The sequence below is a fragment of the Theropithecus gelada genome, chromosome 14 (assembly GCF_003255815.1).
Source record: "Theropithecus gelada isolate Dixy chromosome 14, Tgel_1.0, whole genome shotgun sequence".
NCBI lineage: Eukaryota > Metazoa > Chordata > Mammalia > Primates > Cercopithecidae > Theropithecus > Theropithecus gelada.
The window spans coordinates 75,250,787-75,272,658 of NC_037682.1; the positions used below are offsets into that span (position 1 = coordinate 75,250,787).

General features: G+C 39.3%; 1 protein-coding gene and 1 pseudogene across 3 annotated transcripts in view; both read left to right on the plus strand.

Moving 5' to 3' along the window:
- Positions 1–1,351: 1,351 nt before the first annotated feature.
- The window catches only part of ANKRD42 (ankyrin repeat domain 42), a 77,763-nt gene continuing 57,242 nt past the window's right edge, over positions 1,352–21,872 (plus strand). Inside the window, exons 1-6 of one of the 3 annotated variants that reach the window (XM_025355705.1) lie at positions 1,352–2,362; positions 6,037–6,113; positions 8,039–8,041; positions 11,788–11,895; positions 16,031–16,150; positions 17,359–17,494. In XM_025355705.1, the coding sequence (XP_025211490.1) occupies positions 2,305–2,362; positions 6,037–6,113; positions 8,039–8,041; positions 11,788–11,895; positions 16,031–16,150; positions 17,359–17,494 (502 nt within the window). In that variant the 5' untranslated portion in view covers positions 1,352–2,304. Of the gene's footprint in view, positions 2,363–6,036; positions 6,201–8,038; positions 8,042–11,787; positions 11,896–16,030; positions 16,151–17,358; positions 17,495–18,697; positions 21,260–21,872 lie in introns of those variants that run through there. The other 2 variants (XM_025355707.1, XM_025355706.1) reach the window with 2 other exon arrangements.
- On the plus strand, positions 15,129–15,433 carry LOC112607254 (annotated as a pseudogene).

Consider the following 21,872-nt stretch of genomic DNA (forward strand, 5'->3'; position numbering starts at 1 on the left):
TGTTCCGGACTCAGTCTTTCTGGACCCTAGTCCGACTGAGCCAGTGATCACCTTAATAATAAAGAGCTCTCCTGAACTCTGTTCGGCCTCTCCCGTCTCTCATTTGTCCCGCAACACTAGCAGTGTATCCTCAGGCAATTAACTTTTTTGTTCCTTGTTTCTCTCTCTGTAAAAAGGAAGAGGAATACTTATTTTGGCAGGTTATAATAAGAATTGAGTCAAACTCATTTATGTTGGTATAAAAAAATGAACAAGAAAACTAATATAAAGCACTTAGATCAGTACCAGGCAGATCATAGGAACTCAATAAATGGCAATTAGTAATATTACAAAAGGTGATGGAAGTCAAAGACAATTTACTGTACCTCAAGAGAGTAGAGGTAGGATCAGGAGAATTCCCCAAATGTGTTCACAGACAAAAACTGGGGGAAAGGCAGGGTAGTTTCCTGGTAAGACGAACAGCACATGACAAGGCACAGAGATATTAAAAAGTATGGTATGTTTCTAGGACCAGTTCGTTATTCCAGAAGGGAGAAGGCAATAAGGGTGGAAAAACTGGGCCGAGAGGGGAATCTGGGTTGGTGATGCCTCTGGTGGGCAGAGAATTCTTACTAATTTCTGTATTTTCTGCTGCTGGTACAAAACGTGACCCATATGTTTCCAACAAATGATGAAACAATTCATTCCTGTTGTTAAGCAATAGGGTTGTAGAGAAATATTTGAGCAGTAAACATGCTACAGTGAAAGGAACCTCGGATTTGGAGTCAGGAGACCTGAAGCAGTCTTTTGACTAATGACCTGTGTTTTTATACTGGTTTTACAACTTACCTGCTGCCTGGCCTTACCAACGTACCGACATATTGAGTCTCTTGACCTATAAAATAGGGGTAACATCTAACAAGCGATTATTTAAGAGTTGGCGCTAGTAAAGTACTCAATAAAAACAGCGGCTGCAGCCGCTAAATTCTCCTTTAGGTCTTTTTCCATACTTGCGAAATGACAGGGTAACAAATTTCCTTCCAACCACCACTGAGAAAGTATACTAGGTTTGCTCAAGGACAAAAAGGCCCCGCCCGGTCCGCGCCACACAGGTCACCTACGCAGAATGCAGTCCTGGGAGGTTCCACTTGTGTCGCTCAGCGATGGAGGGCGCGATCGATGACAGGCCACTCCAGAGACGGACCTAGATAGGCTCGTGAGAGGCCGAGCCGAATTTTACCGAAAACCAGTTCACACCACCACCCGATTCGTCCAGACGAAAAGCCAAGAAACAGCTGAGGGAAAGGAAACCGGAAATGGCGTGAGCAGTGAGGAACGGGAAATGACCTCAGCACGTCGGAAGTGTACTCGTTTCCAAGGCGACGGCCTTGCTGCCTCTCCAGCCAAGTGACTGGAGTCGGGAGGCTGGAAAGCAGCTCCGAGAAAGTACCAGCCGAAGGCGGCCGCCGCCACAGCGACTCTCAGGGAGTAGCAGACGAAGACGGCGGCCGCCGCACTAGCCACCACGTGTGGAGGATAAACGGCCTACACGGCCATTCCAGCGCCGAGTCAAGGGAAAGAGTTAGCGACGACGGGGAAAGAAAACGTGAAGAGGGTGACCGCCGCTCCAGGGTCGCTGCGGGAAGCCTAAGTGGAGACGCCGGCTTGTCCCGCAGTGACTTGAGAAGGGTCAGTGAAAACCTCGGCCACTGCCGCAGCGTCTCTGGGGAGAGAGTTAGGGGGGATAGTGGCTGCAGTCACAGAAGCTCTTGGGAGAGAGTTAGGGGAGACCGCAGCTTCTGCAGCAGCGACGTGAATTTTAGTGAAGTTGGAGGCCACCAAACTGCCGACTCCAGGGGAACTACCAGAGAAGACCGAGGCCTCCGCCTAAGTGATACTTGGGAGGGAGTCAGTGACGTCCGGGACCCGCGAACTAGTGACTTCGGGTATAGAGTCAGTGACGATCGCAGTCGCCGCCTCAGTGGCTCCTGGGAGGGAGGGAGTGTCGATGGCGGCCACAGCCTCGGTAGTTCTTGGGAGGGAGTAAGTGAAGACTGCGGCTACGCAGCCAGCGACTCCTCCGGTGTGAGCGGCAGTGAAGACGCCAGCTGCCGCCTCAGTGGCGTTTGGGAGAGAGAAAGTGAAGACGAAGGTTTCTGCTGCAGCTTCTGGGAGAGAGCAAGAGAGGACCTTGGGCCCCGTCCTAGTGACGACGGAGAAGAGGGCCGCTGCCCCTGCCGTGGCTCGTGGGTGAGAGCAAGTGAAGACCGCGGCAGCATCAGGGGCCTGGACTCAACTACTCCCCAGAGTCGGAGGTGTTGCATCATGCCCGGGGTGGCTAATTCAGGCCCCTCCACTTCCTCTAGGGAGACTGCAAACCCCTGTGAGTCAGACTATGTCGTTGGCCCTCATCTCTGCCACATTCCTTTTCTTACTTAAGCGTGCAACAGTCTTAGCCCTTTCTGGCATTTCCTTTTCTCAGGTGTCGCTCCCCGTTTCCCTTTCTAATTTGTTTTTGGAGATACCAAAGCTGTCAACTTTCCCCTGTTCTGTATTATTTCAGCTTTCTTTCCTTTTTTCCATCCACACCAGTCCTCCGAGTCTTCTTGCCCAGCTTAACATCAACTCTTGTTCAGTCTTATGGACTCTTTTAAGTTCTTCCTTGGTTTCCCTGAAGCATTTGACCCTGTGGAGACGACAAATTAGTACTTACTTAGTTTTCTTCTTTCACTCTATTGAGTGACCCTTTCCTTTGCCGTTTTCTTTTCTTCTGCCCTCTTAAATGCAGCTTTCCCCCCTTGATGATGCCATCATTGGTTCTCTTCTTCTTGTCATTTACTGTGACTTCAGTCCTACTGATGGCCCTCAAATCTGTTACTCATTCAACCATCCAGTAAATATTTACTGCGTGCCTACTTTGTGCTCTGTGTTAAGGAACTATCAGTAAAGAAGACAAGGCACATTCTTTACCTTCTAGTGAGGAAGATAAATACTGAGCAAATAATGACAAGTAAGGTGAGTGTTATAAAGGATGGTAGAATGCCACTGATTCCAGTAGCGGGTGAGTATGGGTGTCAGAAAAAACATTGTAATGCAGAGACATACGTAACACTGAGACCTGAATTCTGTATCTCTCCTCGGAGCTGCAGATGTATACATGTGTCTCCCTTCTGGAAATCTTCCTTGGGTACCTCAAGAACAGCATGTCCAAATTGTAATTTTGTATCTATATATCCTCTCTGTCCTTCAGTGTTTGCTGTCTCAACTAATGGCACCACAGCACTCAGATGACAAAGCCAGACATCTTGGAGTTATCTCACTACTTTTCTCTTATTTCACCCACTGAATCCATTCTAGTTTAGTTCATTCTAATTTTATTAATATTTGTTGAATCTGTCTGCTTTTCTTTTCCCACTGTTCAGGATCTCATTTTTTCTGGTCTAGACTATTGTAAAGTGTATTCTTACATGATCTACCTACTCTTTTTTTTTTTTTTTTTGAGGCAGAGTCTCGCTCTGTCCCCCAGGCTGGAGTGCAGTGATGCGATCTCAGCTCACTGCAAGTTCCATCTCCCAAGTTCACGCCATTCTCCTGCCTCAGCCTCCCGAGTAGCTGGGACAACAGGCGCCCGCCACCATGCCCGGCTAATTTTTTGTATTTTTAGTAGAGACGGGTTTCACTGTGTTAGCCAGGATGGTCTCATCTCTTGACCTCATGGGATTACAGGCGTGAGCCACCGTGCCGGACCAATCAACCTACTCTCTAGTTTTGCCTTTTTGCTCCCCATTCAATAAATTCTCTTCCCTGAATTTAGCCTTGTATACTCAGCCTTACAACTCTCAATCATTATAATTCTTCTGTTTAAAATTCCTCAGTGATTCTCCACTGTCTGCTCAAGTCCAAGTTTTTAAAAATAAGTTTCACCATTGTCTGTATCTTGTCTAGTTCTAGGCAATATTTCCCCTTAATACTTTAGTAATAGGATTTGTGTGTGTGTGTGTGTGTGTATGTGTGTGTGAGATTTCTTGACAGTTCATGCTGTTTAGAATGCCTTTCACTGCTCCCACTTTCCTTGGCAAACTCCTGTTAATCTTTGAAGATTCTATCTTAGATGTTACTTTCCCCGGGAATCCTTCTCTGTTCCCCTTCCCTCCTACCCTAGCTGAGTTTGAAGTCATCTGTGCTTCCACAAGTTCCTATGAGTATTTCCATCATTGCTTTTACCACATTATTTTGTATTTTGTGTTTGTATTTTCTCTACTAATCTGTGAGTTCCTTGAGGGTGTCTTCATCTTTTTATTCTTATGGTAGATACCAAACTTATGTTGAGTAGATGGATGGGTGGATGAGTGAATAAATTGGGATGGAATGTGGTGAGAAAAAAGGCCATAAAATTAGATGGAGCCAAATTATGGGAGGCCATAGAGGTCATACTGAGAGTCTGGGTTTTGTTTTGTAGACTAGCAGTGGCCAACCAGTAGCAGTTTAGAGTAGGGGCATGAAGTGATCAGGATAGTTGGTCTGTATAAGATGGATTAGAGGAGTGTCTGTGTAAAATAAGTAGAGTGGATAGAACATCACTTGTAGGTCTAGCTGTGCTAGTTTAAAGGAGAAGAATGAAGTTCTGGCCTAGGGATTAACATCATTGAATGTTTATTAAAGGGGGGTGTGTGTGTATGTGTCTGTGTGCACACCTTACATAAGCTCTTGTTCCCATTTGCCATATATCTTAATTGTTCCTCAAGGTCTTGCTCGAATGTTTCCTCCTGTATGACTTGTTTTGTTTCTCCTTAATTTTACCTGTACTCTCTGAGGACATTGCTGTCAGGTTTTTGTTTTCTTTATGTATTTATCCAAATAGATTTTAATGTGTTGGTGGAAAAAAAAGTATTAAATCTATGTCCATTTTCTATGATGTGCTTGACTCACGGTAGATGTTCAGAAAGGCTTTTTGAGTACATTTATAGCATTTTGCTAAGAGCAAAGATATAATTAGAGTATATAAAAAGATGTAATAAAAGTAAGATATAATTCCAGTGTAAAATATGATTTTTGCCCTTAAGAAATTAATATTTTGATTGTGGAGAGAGGACAGGTACATAGATAAATAGTAGTACAAGGTTGCACAGATCATTTGCCAGAAGTGTTGGTGAGCTGTTTTCAAATCAGCTTCAGGTCAGGAATCATGCCTGTTTTATTTAGAGAATGCTGCAGTTGAACTGCTTACTCCTTCATCCTTCTCTAATAGCTGTCTGTTCATGCTTAGATACCTTTATTGCCTCTGGTTCACAATGCTTATTAATTAAATTATAAAATATGAAGCACTAACAGTATATGAATTAAAAATTGTAGCCTGCCATTCCTTTCATAGTGTAAGACATAAATTAGAAATGTAAGAAAGATGTTGATAAAATATATCTGCATGTATGAGAGGCGGCCCTGGTGAAGTCTTTTTCACTAGGGAGGCCTTTGTTATGGAGAACACATTAGGCATATTTCAAAATGGTTACTTTCTCCTTCTCACTGCCAAATACGTGAGTTCCTGGCTTTTCACCATGGTAACCTGGTGAGGTTTGTGAAGGTAAAATCTATGAAAGTGTAGTGGCTCCCTAAGTAAGAGTGTGACCCCTAGAAGTTTCTCATTCTTTGACCAGTATGTACTCAACCTCTGGCAAGTCATCAAAATACCACGTAAGTGCTTCTATCACTTTATGACTCCAGTGCTTCTGCTCTAGGACTATATTTTTCTGTATTTGTCTCTCCAGATTTGGGGTAGCAGTTTGCCCTGAGACCTCAGTTCTCTGATGGGTCCAAGAAAAGTTGTTCATTTTCTGTTTATTCACTTTTCCCTATAAGGATGGGAATGTCAACTTCCATGCTTTTTACATGTCAGTGTTGAAACCAGAAGTCTGTTTAAGATATTAATGACAAACGTCTTTGTAGTAAATTATTTGGAAAACCAAAGTAATTTTGTGCTTTCTGTTAGATCACTGTTTTAGTCTTTTTTTCTCTTTCCCAGTTTTGTAGTACATTGTAAATAATTTGATTTTTCAGTAGGTTCCAGGAAGAAGGTGCATTTTGGCAGCATACATGACGCAGTACGAGCTGGAGATGTAAAGCAGCTTTCAGAAATAGTGGAACATGGAGCCAGCATTAATGAAGTTGATGTTCTCCATAAGTTTACCCCTTTACATTGGGCAGCACATTCTGGAAGTTTGGAGGTAAGGAACTATACATACCACTAAACCGAGGTTAAGTTTATAGCAATAACAGTTTTGTAAATTTAGCAAACAGGGTTGAGACCTTCTGGTAGGTACTGCATATATTTTCTTTTCAGTCATAGTCATTTAATATTTGGGTATTCCACTTTGCTAGGACTTTATAACAAATTATCCCAAAATTTAGCGTAATAAAATAATGATTTAGTTATACTCGTGAACAAACGTGAGCTTGTCTCTGCTCCATGATATCTGGGGCTTCAGCTGGAATATTAAAAAGCTGGGGCTAGATTCTTCTGAAGGCTTGTTCACTCAAGATGTCTCTGGTGGTTGATGCTGGTTATGGATTAGGCACCTTAAACTTCATTCCTGTGGGCCTGTTTGTGACGACTCTACATGTGAGCTGGTTTGTACTTCCTTACAATATGGTGACTGGGTTCCAGAGGCAAGCATAGAGGATAACTTGGAGTGGATAATATAATGAATACATATTCTAACATTTTTGCTTTAGTAGCGTCAGATTTTAGAAAAGAAATAGAATGTTGCAGGTACATTTGAAGTCCCTAAGTACCCCTCTCAGGTGCCATTCCTCTGCTTCCAACTCCAGAGATAACTATTACCCTGATTTTGGTGTTTATTATTCCCATCTATGTTTTATGCTGTTATTACATATGATTATATCATTGTTTTGAATGACATTATACATTATATAAATGATACCACATTATGTGTATTATTCTTTAGTTTGCTTTTTTTGTTCAACAATATGTTTTTGAGTTTTAGCCATGTGGTTACATATATGTACTCTAGTTCATTTCCTTCAGCCATGTTGTTTTTCTATTCTTAGACTGGTATCAGAATTTATCTGTTTTTGGATTGTTGGATATTTATTTGGTTTCAATTTTTAGCTAGTACAAACTGCTTAGTGAGTATTTTAATGCAAATCTGAACATTGGGCTCCATCCTCGTAACCATGTCCTTAGATTTAATTAATTTTATTTTTTTATGTGTGCATGTGTCTTTATAGCAGCATGATTTATAATCCTTCGGGTGTATACCCAGTAATGGGATGGCTGCGTCAAATGGTATTTCTAGTTCTAGATCCTTGAGGAATTGCCACACTGTCTTCCACAATGGTTGAACTAATTTACACTCCCACCAACAGTGTAAAAGCATTCCTATTTCTCCACATCCTCTCCATTATCTGTTGTTCCCTGACTTTTTAATGATTGTCATTCTAACTGGTATGAGCTGGTATCTCATTGTAGTTTTGATTTGCATTTCTGTAATGACCAGTGATGAGCTTTTTTTCATATGTTTGTTGGCTGCATAAATGTCTTCTTTTGAGAAGTGTCTGTTCATATCCTTTGCCCACTTTTTGATGGGGTGGTTTGTTTTTTTCTTGTAAATTTAAGTTCCTTGTGGATTCTGGATATTAGCCCTTTGTCAGATGGATGGATTGCACAAATTTTCTCCCATTCTGTAGGTTGCCTGTTCACTCTGATGATAGTTTCTTTTGCTGTGCAGAAGCTCTTTAGTTTAATTAAATCCTATTTGTCAATGTTGGCTTTTGTTGCAGTTACTTCTGGTGTTTTAGTCATGATGTCTTTGCCCATGGCTATGTCCTGAATGGTATTGCCTAGTTTTTCTTCTAAGGCTTTTATGGTTTTAGGTGTTACTTTTAAGTCTTTAATCCATCTTGAGTTAATTTTTGTATAAGGCTTAAGAAAGGGATACAGTTTCAGTTTTCTGCATATGGCTAGCCAGTTTTCCCAGCACCATTTATTAAATAGGAAATCCTTCCCCTGTTGCTTGCTTTTGTCCTGTTTGTCGAAGATCAGGTGGTTGTAGATGTGTGGTGTTATTTCTGAGCACTCTGTTCTGTTCCATTGGTCTATTTATCTGTTTTGGTACTAGTACCATGCTGTTTTGGTTACTGTAGCCTTGTAGTATAGTTTGAAGTCAGGTAGCATCATACCTCCAGCTTTGTTCTTTTTGCTTAGGATTGCCTTAGCTCTATGGGCTCTTTTTTGGTTCCATACGAAATTTAAAGTACTTTCTAATTCTGTGAAGAAAGTTAATGGTAGCTTGATGGGAATAGCATTGAATCTGTAAATTACTTTGGGCAGTATGCACGTGCTGTTTTATCTGCCTGTCTCATCTCTTCCCACTGGTTACCTGGTTGAAATCCAGGTCAGTCAGTATCCACTTGGTAAAGCTTTCTCTTTTTGCCCTCAATATCTCCCAACTGGTTACTGACTCCTTACTGCTACCTCTAAATCTTATAAATTTTAAAAGTGTATCACTTTAAATTTTATTCTCTGTTAGATTTTGAGCTCTTTGAAGATACCATTTGAGTCTTATTCGTCTTTTTTTCCACAATACCTAGCGTGGTGTCTAGCATATTATAGGAGTCACATCATAGGTTCACAATAAATGTTTCTCATGTTGCTGAATTTGTTGAATTAAATTTATTTGTTCATATTTTTAGTGTCTAGCACAGTGCCCAGCAGATGTTCAATAAATGTTGGTTGGATTTTTTTTTTTTTTTTTTTCCAGATAGGGTCTCGCTCTGTTTCCCAGGCTGGAGTGCAGTGGTATGATCTCAGCTCACTGCAACTTCTGCCTCCCAGGTTCAAGCAACTCTTCCACCTCAGCCTAACATGTAGCTGGGAGTACAGGTGCATGTGCCACCATGCCTGTCTAATTTCTTGTAGTTTTGGTAGAGATGGGGTTTCACCACGTTGGCCAGGCTGGTCTCTAACTCCTGACCTCAAGTGATCCACCCGCCTTGGCATCCCAAAATGCTGGGATTACAGGTGTGAGCCACCATGCCCCAGCCTGTTTGTTGGATTTTATCAAACATAAACAGAAACCAAAGATTTTAGTGCTTTCCTCTATTCCCACTTAAAGGTCATCTCCTAAATTTTTTTTTTTTTTGAGAGGGAGTCTTGCTCTGTTGCTGTCTTTGCTCACTGCAACCTCTGCCTCCTGGGTTCAGATGATTCTTCTGCCTCAGCTTCCTGAATAGCTGGGACTGCAGGCACGTGCCACCACACCTGGCTAATTTTTGTATTTGTAGTAGAGACGGAGTTTCACTATGTTGGCCAGACTCGTCTCAAACTCCTGACCTTGTGATCCACCTGCCTCGGCCTCCCAAAGTGCTAGGATTATAGGCGTGAGCCACCGCGCCTGGCCCTAAATCTTTACTTGAGCACTACATTAACACCTTTACAGTTTTTTATCCTTTCTGAATTTTCTTAAGATTTTTGGTATTTATATATTGGTTGCGAGAAATAATCACTAAATTAACAATTGGTGAAAACTATGCTTTATTGGACTTCAGTTTTTTTCAGATGAAATCTGCTCTTGAGCCCATAGTAAACTTTTCATTTCAGATATACTGTTCAACTCCAGATTTCCATCTGGTTCGGTTCTCTTCTCTGTTCTCTCTTTTCTCTTTTCGAGATAGAATCTGGTTCTATTGCCCAGGCTGGAGTACAGTGGCATGATCTCGGCTCACTGCAACCTCTGCCTCCTGGGTTCAAGTGATTCTCCTGCCTCAGCCTTCTGAGTAGCTGGTACTACAGGTGCCTGCCGCCATGCCTGTCTAATTTTTGTATTTTTAGTAGAGACATGGTTTCACCATGTTGGCCAGGGTGGTCTTGAACTCCTGACCTTAAATGATGCACCTGCCACAGCCTCTCAAAATGCTGAGATTACAGACGTGAACCACTGCGCCTGGCCGGTCAATTGATTTTTAACAAAGATGCAAATGTAATTCAGTGGAGAGCAGATATATTTTCATTAAATGATGTTGGCACAGTTACACATATTCATATGTAAGAAAATGGACCTTTTATCCTAAGTGAATTAACACAAAAAAGGAAAACCAAAAACCACATATTTTCACTTATATGTGGGACCTAAATATTTGGTACACATGGACAAAGAGATGGGAACAATAGACACTGGGGATTCCAAAAGTAGATACGAAAGGAGGCAAGGGTTGAAAAACTACCTGTTTGGTAACCTGGTCGCTCACTATTTGGGAGATGGGTTCAATAGAAGCCCAAACCTCAGCATCATGCAATATATCCTTGAAATGAACGAACTTGGCACATGTACCATCTGAATCTAAAATTAAAAAAATAAAGAAAATGAAACTTGAGCCATACTTGGTATCGTATGCAAAAATTTACTCAAAACAGATTGTAGATAAATGTGAAACTTATAAAACTTATAGAGAAAATAGAGAAGAAAACCTTTGCAAATCATGTACCTAAGAACTTGTAACCAGATTATATAAGGAACTCTCAGAACTCAGCATAAGAGAAAGAAATTTTAATGGGCAAAAGACTTCAATTGACACTTTCTCAAAGAGTACATATGGATGGCAATTAAACATACGAAAAGATGTTCAACATCATTAGCCATTAGGCAAATGCAAATTAAAACCACAATGAGATGCCAGTGCATCCCTATAGGAATAGCAGAAAAAACAAAACCTGAAAAAAATGACAATATAAAGTGTTTACAAGGATATCAAGAAACTGGAACTCTCATACATTGCTAGTGGGAATGTAAAGAGGTACAGCCATGTTAGAAAACAGTTTGGAGTTTTTACAATAAAGTTAAATATATACTTATTTTATGTCCTAGCAGTCTCACTTCTACATAATCACCCAAGACAAATGTAAAACCAGTACATGAATGTTGACAGTGGCTTTATTTTCTAGTACCTGAACAATTCACATAATAGTCTTTCCATAAATATTGTTGAATAAATGAATGACTTACTATGATAATTATTGAGATTGAGGTTTTTTTTATATTTTATTGTCATTAGTCTCTGTGATAGGCAAATGATATTTACTTGATAAGCCTTTTTATCAAATAATATGATTATGACTTCTATGACAATGTATCCCAATGATATGATCAATTCTTTTAAAAAGAAAGGTGGTAGAATATACAAACTTGATTATACAAAGACAGTAACACTGTATGTGGTACAGACCTTTAAGTACTGTATTATATTGAGATTTAGATTAATTTTTAAAAATCTTGAAAGATACATTTGACTTCTCTTTTTTTTTTTTTTAAATTATTTGTTTTTTAGAATCACTAGAATAACAATGTGTGCTCCGATGCAAAAACTCTGGACCCATTTAAAGATCTATGTTCGAGATTGAAAACTGGCAGCCTTTAAGTGAATTTGATTCTTAAATCTGTTTTCTTTGGCCTGCACAGTATTGGTCAAACAGAATATTTACAAACATCAGATAAGCATTTCACTCATAGCAACCACTAACTGTAATTGGTAGTATCTACACCTTACAGACAAGAAATATGGTCTCCAGTTTGCCACAGTTCCCACTAGTCTCTATTGTTTACCCAACAGTGAGGCCAAATGTTGGTTGCTGTGTCACTGTGCTTGTGCTTTTGTTTTTCTTATACATGGATCTCTCATTCACTTGTGATACTTCTTGTGCTACAGTCTGTTATTTTATGATAACACACCAAATTTAAAAGATAAAAATGTTAAAAACATCCACCTTATCACTTGTTAACATGGTTATTTTCTTAGTGTCTTCATTGGCTGCTCTGGCATGGAGCTGATATCACACACGTAACAACGAGAGGTTGGGCAGCATCTCACATAGCTGCAATCAGGGGTCAGGATGCTTGTGTACAGGTAATAATACCTTATTACTTTTTTTCAGTAAGCTCAATTACTTTAACATAGTTCTATTGGGCTATTGCTATTATTCTAATTATTTGACTCAATAGATTTAGTTTTATGTTCTAAACAATAACTTACTGGATTCCACAACTCAGATATTCTGATACCAGCTATCCACTTAAATAAATGGTGTGCAACCAGAAATCCTTTTATCTCTGATGTAGTTGGCTATCTGGGTTGTTTTGTGAGATCTCACAGTCATGACCAGATTATCTCCTTTATAGCTTGCTGCTGTGGTCTGAATGTTTGTGTCCTCCAAAATAAATATGTTGAAATCTTAACCCCAAGGTGATAGTGTTAAGAGGTGAGGCCTTTTGGGAGGTTATTAGGTCATGAGGGGTTTGCCCTCATAAATGGGATTAATGTCCTTTTGCAAGAGACCTCAGAGAGCTAGCTCACTAGCCTCTTCCACCATATGAAGATGCTGTGAGAAGGCACTATCCATGCAGAATGAGCCCTCACCAGACAGAATCTGCCAGCACCTTAATCTTGGACTTTCCAGCCTCTAGAACTATGAGAAATAAATTTTTGTTGTTTATATGCTCCCCGGTTTATGATATTTTGTATAGTAGTCTAAACAGACTAAGACATTTGGCCATGCCTAAAATTTCATATTTAATGTATTGCCTGACCAGGGTGACACATTAATATATGGTGGGATCTAGTATATTAGAGTAATTGTTATTATTCAGTGTTTTGAAATAGACTGGAATTTGGAGGAATACAGAGTCATATAAGCAAACAGTTGGTATTAATCCATTCTCACACTGCTATGAAGAAATACCCGAGACTGGGTAATTTATAAAGAAAAAAAGTTTAGTTAACTCACAGTTCCACATGGCTGGGAATGCCTCAGAAAACTTATAATCATGGTGGAAGGGGAAGCAAACACGTCCTTCTTCACAGGATGGCAGGAAGAGAGAACTGCTGAGCAAAGGGGGAAAAGCTTCTTATAAGACCATCAGATCTCGTGAGAACTCAGTCACTATCATGAGAACAGCATGGGGGCAACCACCCCCTGATTCAGTTACCTCCCACCGTGTCCCTCCCATGACACATGTAGGTTATGGGAACTACAATTCAAATGAGATTTGAGGGGGGACACAGCCAATCCACATCACAGTTCCTGCCAGGAGGAAGCATGAGATTGTTTGAAGGGTCAGGAGCTCTACTCAGTGAGTTGCAAAACGATACAAAGCAAAATCTATGATTAAAGTTCTAATGAAAAATACAGATGAGAAGAATTGTATAATTTAGGAGGAGGTAGAGGGATCATAAATGGAGGAAATAAAACATCAGTTAAGCCCAAAAGAGTGGGTTGATTTTAAAGATTAAGTAATGAGGAAGTATTATAGAGGCAGGCAATACGTTAGGAGCAAATAAAAATAATAATTGTCATTCATTGAAGATTTATTGTGTGTCAGTCAGTCTCTCATGTATCATTTCATCCAACACAAACAGTTCTATGAGTTCACTTTTGTATAGGTTACAAAACAGATTCAGAGTGTTAAGTACCTTGCCTAAGCAAGTGACAGAGCTAGGATCTGAACCTAGACTTGTCCCATTAATCTCTATGCTATACTTCTGTAAGAAGCTCCTGAATTAGAAAATTGGGCTATGTTCAGAGGATATACCATTATGTTAGTTTTACTGAGTTTAGATTATTTATGGTGTGGACTGTTAAGAACCATGCTTGGGTAGACCAGTTTTGTAAAGTGCCTCAGAAATAGAATGAAGATTTTGGATTCATTTTATAGAAAGATAGTTTTTTCCCCCTCCTCAACCCTGTGATTACCTGGAAAGAAAAGAGAGGTTTTGTTTATGTTTTTGTTTTTTGAGACAGCGTCTTGCTCTGTCACTCTGGCTGGAGCGCAGTGCCCTGGTCATGACTCACTGCAGCATCAACCTGCCGGGTCCAAGCGATCCTCCCACCTCAGCCTCCCAAGTAGCTGAGACCACCAACATGCTTCACCATGCCTGGCTAATTTTTTTTGTAGAGATGTCTGTCAGGGGTTTCTCCCTATGTTGCCTAGGCTGGTCTTGAACTCAAGGGCTCAAGTGATCCTCCTGCCTTGGCTTCCCAAAATGCTGGGATTACAGGCATGAGCCACTGCATCTGGCTGCGAAAAGAGAGTTTTTATATACATTATATGTGTGTGTGCGTGTGTGTGTGTGTAAATATGTCTGTATATATATTTATACATACACATAAACATCCACATGGACATTAACAGGGGAATGAGATAATGAAAACAGTATTTCAGGGAATTATTCTAGCAAAATGTGTCCAGGATTACTAGGATGAAGGAAGAGTTTAAAGACAAGAAGGTCAGTTAGAGATTTTTTGCTGTAATCACTAACCAGAGAGGGTAAAAATAGGTGGTGGCAGAGGGAAAGAAAGAAAATGAGGCAAGATATCTTGCAAAGCAAACATTGACAGAGTGTAGTGAAAATTCAAATTTCGAGTCAGAATAACAGATAATTATGATGGAATGAATAGGGAAATCTGAAAAGCAAGGAACACTGGGAAGACAGATGTTGATTTCATTTTGGCATACATTGAGTTTAATGTGTCTGTAGGTCATCCAGGTAGAAGAGGGTCCAGGCGGTTGAAAAGGGGGCTGGAGATAAAGATTACAGGAATGGTGAAGTATAGAAGAGTCTCAAACTCCTGGGCTCAAGTCATCCTTCCACCTCGGCCTCCCAGAGTGTCAGGATTACAGGCATGAGCAACCGCTCCTGGCCGGGACTAATAATTCTTTTAAGCCAATTACTCTGTATATGGTATAACCCATATATAGAAACTGGGCCAATTGCAAATTCAGATGGGACCTCTTTAGATGTACTTAGAAACTTGATTTGGAGCTTAGAACTTGTCACTTTAATTAATTCTTTGATTGAGTCCAAAACCTTGTTAACAAAGGATTCTGCTTTTGAATTAGTGAAGGTTTAAATTTCAGTTTTATTAGGTTAGAATTAAAGAATTTAACTTAGTGGCTATCTGTGCTCATGAAAGATGTGTCTTATAAATTATATACACATGCTCAAATCAAAATGTAAAACCAATATTATAAATGTCTTCTAGGCAATGTTAAAACATTTTCTTGAGGCCAAAGTGGGTGGGAGCACGTGCTGCTGGGAGTTGCTTGGCGGCACGGGGCTGAAGGCTAGCAAACCAAGTGATCATGTTGCACAAACAAATTTACTATTCGGACAAATATGACGATGAGGAGTTGAGTATCAACATGTCATGCTGCCCACGGACACAGCCAAGCTGGTCCGTAAAACCCATTTGATGTCTGAATCTGAATGGAGGAATCTTGGCATTCAGCAGAGTCAGGGATGGGTCCATTATATGATCCATGAACCAGAACGTCACATCTTGCTGTCTTGGCACCCACTACCCAAGAAGCCAAAGAAAGGAAGCTGGCAAGCTGCTTTTCAGCCTCAAGCTTTACACGGCTCTCCTTACTTCCTAACATCTTTCTGATAACATTATTATGTTGCCTTCTTGTTTCTCACTTTGATATTTAAAATATGTTCCATACACTGTTTGAATGTGCTAGTAACTGCTTTGCTTCTTGAGTAGAGCCACCTCCACCATAGCCCAGCCAGATGAGTGCTCTGTGGACCCAGAGCCTCAGCTGAGTGTGATCCCAGAAGCCACGATGTGCTCTGTATCCAGAACACAGTTGGCAGATGGAGGAAGCATCTGAGTTTGAGACCATGGGTGTTACAGGGATCATGTAAACTTGCTGTTTTTGTTTTATCCTGCCAGGTGTTTTATCCTGCCAGGCAACTTGTGGATTTATGTTTCAGTGTACTGGAAACTTTCCATTTTATTCGAGAAACCTGTTCATGTTAAAAGCCTTGATTAGAGAGGAAGTTTCTATAATCTTAAAAAACAAAACAAAACATTTTCTTAGTATTAGCTAAGAATTTCTTACGATTTGCTTGTAGCACACATGTAAGAACATACATAATAATTTAGCTATAGATTAATAAATTGCCTTTGTATAATCTGCATCTGCGTTTATGGTTTAACATCTATACTCATGTAAAGTCATTCCTATTTCTCTATTTTTAGGCTCTTATAATGAATGGAGCAAATCTGACAGCCCAGGATGACCGGGGATGCACTCCTTTACATCTTGCTGCAACTCACGGACATTCTTTTACTTTACAAATAATGCTCCGAAGTGGAGTGGTGAGTGACTCCTATTAATATGTGCTAATGTATGATAATGTAGATGGAATAGCATTTGGTAGTCTAGTTGTCTCTTCCTGACTTTTTAGATCTCTTATATGACTTTGGGAAGCTAATTTAATTTTTCTCTCTACCTTTTCTATCTTTAAACATAGAAGCAATAATTCAGACAAATCTTCTCTTCTCCCCCAAAAAACAATTTAGTATTACAAAGTACTTGAGAGGTTTTGGGTTCTTCATGCCAGTTCAGAGTTTAACTGGTTAGATTACGAAGCTTCAAACAAATCTTAACCAGGTGATTGTAAATCTTTATGAATTTTTGTATGTCTACCTATGTGTTTGTTTTGAAACTCTTATTTCATATACTGATTTATAAAGTGATTTATTTCTTCAGAAATTTTGTTTATTGCAATATTTATCTGTAGTAGTTGTAATAAATAACATAGAAGAAGAGAACTACATATATTGAAGACATTGTGGTGAGAGTTGGTGTTTCTTTTTTTTTTTTTTTTTTTTTTTTTTTTTGAGACGGAGTCTCGCTCTGCCGCCCAGGCTGGAGTGCAGTGGCCGGATCTCTGCTCACTGCAAGCTCCGCCTCCCGGGTTCACGCCATTCTCCTGCCTCAGCCTCCCGAGTAGCTGGGACTACAGGCGCCCGCCACCGCGCCCAGCTAGTTTTTTTGTATTTTTTAGTAGAGACGGGGTTTCACCATGTTAGCCAGGATAGTCTCGATCTCCTGACCTCGTGATCCGCCCGTCTCGGCCTCCCAAAGTGCTGGGATTACAGGCTTGAGCCACCGCGCCCGGCTGAGAGTTGGTGTTTCTATAGTTTGAGAAAGAGTGAAAACTTATTAAATATTTTTTATTAATTCTGTTTATATTCTCAATGATAGTATTTGATCATTCAATCTATCCCTTTCATTTTATTGGTCAGGAATCTAACTGGTAAGATGACTAGTTAAGTTCCTTTTTAAAAACTATTTTATGTGACTCGTTCTTTTGAAAAGCCTGTTTTATAAAATTTTACTAGTATTTTATTAGCTCATATATTCAAATTAGTGGTTGCAGTGCATTTTTCTATTATGTTAAGTGTTTGCCTTCTTGTATTAAGAGCAGCCTCCAATTCTTATTTATAGAATTAAGCTGCTAGGTTTAGTGTTTTCCCTACAAAATAGGGAGAAACTAAGTCCTTGTGAATGTTACCTCTAGGATCCCAGTGTGACCGATAAGAGAGAATGGAGACCTGTACATTATGCAGCTTTTCATGGACGGCTTGGCTGCTTGCAACTTCTTGTTAAATGGGGTTGTAGCATAGAAGATGTGGACTACAATGGAAACCTTCCAGGTATTTTAAATAAAGCAAATGTTTTAGTTTTTCATTGATATAAACTTTTAAATGTTTGATCTTGTTTAAGAAATTTAAACTGTTGGCTGAGCATGGTGGCTTACACCTATAATCTCAGCATTCTGAGAGGCTGAGGCAGGAGGATCACTTGAGGCCAGGAGTTTGAGACCAGCCTGGGCAACATTGTGAGACCCTCTCTCTACAAAAAAAGTGAAAGAAAGAAAAAAGCTGGGTGTTGTGATGTGTGCCTATAGTCTAACTTCTTGGGAGGCTGAGGATTTGGGAGCCCAGGGATTGGAGGCTACAGTGAGCTGTGATTGTACCATTGCACTTCAGTACAACAAAGTGAGACCCCATCTCTTAAAAAATAAAGACATTGAAACCAATTATTCTGTTAGTCCCTCACAAAATGAAGTAGTGTATATATTGACATGAACACTTTTTATCTTACATCACACCCATCTTATGTACCTTACGTTTGATCGATTTTTTTTCTGGAACCATATCAGCAAAAGATAAATTGGCAAAATTAAGCATAGATTTGCTCTTCCTGCCAATTGTTTCCTTCATCTGCTATCTAGTGTTTTTATTTTTTAACTTCACCTGTCTCTGCCTCATAGACAACTTATTTATTTTTAAATTTAAATTTTTTTTTTTTTGAGATAGGGTCTTGCTCTGTTGCCCAGGCTGGAGTGGCAGTGGTGTGCTCTCAGCTCACTGCAACCTCTGCCTCCCAGGTTCAAGTGATTCTTATGTCTCAGCGTCCTTTGTAGCTGGGTTTCAGGCACCTGCCACCACGCCTGGCTACTTTTTGTATTTTTAGTAGAGAGGGAGTGTCACCATGTTGGCTAGGCTGGTCTCGAACTCCTGGCCTCAAGAGATCTGCTTGCCTCGGCTTCCCAAAGTGCTGGAATTGCAGGCAGGAGCCACTGCACCTGGCCCAACTTTTTCATTTTTTAAACAGTACTGCATAAGTGGAGGATACTAGTTAATTTGCTACTTCAGTTGTCTAACCTACAGTAAAGTGGCCAGTGGAGACCTAGACTCCACCTTCTTTAAAAAGTGGTCTAGAAATTCTGAAGGATAGATCACAGTGAGATTGGAGTGAAAATGATACTTAAATGATACTTTAAAGAAGCAAACATAGAAAGAGGAAGGGCAGAATAATATGAACAGGACTGATCAAATCACTTTCCCATTTAGAACCTCCCTGGATCACTGTGGAGCCTCTGATTCCTTGGCTTGGCATGCTGGACTTACATAATTTGGCTCCTACCTACCTGCATGGCCTCATCTTTCTATATCTTTAAATTACTGTCCATGATCATTTTGCTTTTTTCTGAAGTTCATCTTTCAGTGTTCATTTAGTGAAGTCTTTTGGTATGAACTTTTCAATTTTTGTGTATCTGAAAATTTATTTTGTTCTCATTCTTTTTACTTTGTATTTTGTAAGTTTTTTTTTTGTTTGTTTGTTTAAAGTAAAATTTAAATTAAAGTCCCAAAAAACAAAAAGCCCCTCTCTCGGCAGTGCCTACAGAGGTGGCAGCCATCTCCTCCTTGGCATCATGGCCACCCTTAGACCCCTTGTAAAGCCCAAGATCGTCAAAAAGAGAACTAAGAAGTTCATCTGGCACCAGACTGACCAATATGTCAGAATTAAGTGTAACTGGCAGAAACTCAGAGGTATAGACAACAGGGTTCATAGAAGGTTCAAGGGTCGATCTTGATGCCCCAACATTGGTTGTGGGAGCAACAAAAAAAAAACAAAGCACATCCTGCCCAGTGGCTTCTGGAAGTTCCTGGTCCACAACGTCAAGGAGCTGGAAGTGCTGCTGATGTGCAACAAATCTTACTGTGCTGAGATGTTTCCTCCAAGAACCGCAAAGCCATCGTGGAATGAGCTGCCCAGCTGGCCATCATAGTCACCAACCCCAATGCCAGGCTGCGCAGTGAAGAAAATGAGTAGCTACCTCATGGGCATGCTTTATGTTTAAATAAACCTGTAAAAACTGCAAAGAAAACCCAAAACACCAAAAACCAAAAAAAAAATTCTTTTATGCTAGGCTTCCTTCACTTTTTCAGACTGCTTTCAATTGCTCCATTTTTGCATATGGTATTATTTATGGTATTATTAGTTTTTCTTTAGTTTTAGTCTTTCTGATGGATGTATCTCATTGCAGTTTCAAATTTACATTTTTCCTGATGACTAAAAATGTCAAACATCGTTTCATATTTTTAATGGCTATTTAGTTATTTTTTTTTGTGAAGTAGGAGTTCAGATCTTTTGCCTATTAGCTATTGGAGTATGTCTTTTTCTTATTGAGTCGTAGGAGTTCTTTATATATTCTAGATACAAGCCCTTTGTCAGTTATGTTTATTACCAATATCTTTTCATGCAAATATCTTTCTAATCTTTCTACTCTATGGCTTGCTTTTTCATTCTTTGGTATTTTTTAATAAATAGAGGTTTTAATTTTTTTTTTTTTAAATGGAATCTTGCTCTGTTGCACAGGCTGGAGTACAGTGGCACAGTCTTGGCTCACTGCAACCTCTGCCCCCTGGGTTCAAGCAATTCTCCTGCGTCAGCCTCCCGAGTAGCTGGGATTACAGGCATGCGCCACCACACCTGGCTAATTTTTGTATTTTTAGTAGAAACAGAGTTTCACCATGTTGGCCAGGCTGGTCTCGAACTCCCGACGTTGTGATCCACCCACCTTGGCCTCCCAAAGTGCTGGGATTACAGGTGTGAGCCACCACACTTGGCCAGAGGTTTTAATTTTAATGTAATCCATTTTAATAATCTCTTCCTTTGTAGTTAGTGCTTTTTGTACTTTCCCTATTCTGTGATCATGAAGACATTCCTTTATGTTATCTTTTAGAAATGTTATTATCTTACTTTCACATTTATATTCCCAATCCTCTTAGAAGTGACTTTTCTGTGTGTAATACAAGGTAGGGGTCAGTTTTATTTTTGTATTGTCCTTTATCAAGTATACTTGATCATTTTTGTTAGTCTTGTCTGGTCATTAAAAAATCCAATTGTTTCTTTAAACAGGTATAATTCTTTTATTTATAACCAGTAGAGTATTTATAATAATATAGATGTTAAGAAAGAATGTGGCCTTAGGTCTAGACTGCTTGTGTTCAAATCACTCTCATAAAATTATTTTTTATTGATAAGTGTAAATATTTTTGGTGTACGTGTGATAATTTGATACATTCATGTAATGTATAAAGATCAAATCAAGGTAATATGGGTAGCCATCCCTTAAATAGTTCTTTTCTTTATGCTAGAAACATTCGAATTATTTTTTTCTAGTTATTTTGAAATACACGATAGACTATGGTTAACTATAATCACCCTACTGATCTGTCAAACACTAGATCTTATTTCTTCTACTGAATTTTATATTTGTACCCATTAATCAACTCTGTTCTTCCTCTCTCCATGCTACCCTTCTGGCCTTTGATAACCACCAATCAATTTACTCTCTATCTTCATGAAACCAGCATATTTTAGCTCCCACATATGAATGAAAACATATAATAGTTGTCTTTCTGTGCTTGACTTATTTTACTTAACATGATGACCTCCAATTCCATCTATCTTGTGGCAGTGAGAGTATTTCATTCATTTTTGTCTGAATCATATTCCATTGTGAATATACATTACATTTTCTTTATTCATTCATCATTGATGTACACTTAGGTTGATTCCATATTTTGGCTATTGTGAATAGTGTATTAATAAATATGAGAGTGCAGCTATCTCTTTGATATAATGACATTTTTTTCTTGTGGATATATACACAGTAGTGGAATTAACTTATAGTTTATATAATATAAATCTAGCTACTCTTGTTTGTTTTTTTCTTCTAGTTGCATGGAATATCTTTTCCATTCCTTCACTTTCAGTTGATGTGTATCTTTATAGATGAAGTGGGTTTTTTGTAGGCAGCATGTAGTTGGGTCATGTTTCTTTATACTCTGTGCCTTTTAATTGGAGAGTTAAGTCTATGTACATTCAGTGTTGTTATTGGTAGGTAAAGACTTACAGCTGCCATTTTGTTGCTTGTTTTCTGGTTGTTTTGTAACTCCTATGTTCCTTTCTTCTTGTCTTTCTTTGTGGTTAAGTGATTTTCTCTGGTAGTATGTTTTTTTTTTTTGCTTTTTATTTTTTAGTAAATATAGGTTTTGCATTGTAGTTACCATGAGTCTTACATTTTATAGATATAACAGATTATTTTAAAGAGATGACAACTTACCTTAGGTCACAAAGAAAGGAATAGAAACAAGGAAAAACCAAAATGCCCTACATGTTAACTGTTTCTCCCACATTTTGCCTTTTTGTTGTCTCTATTTACATATTTTTGAGGTT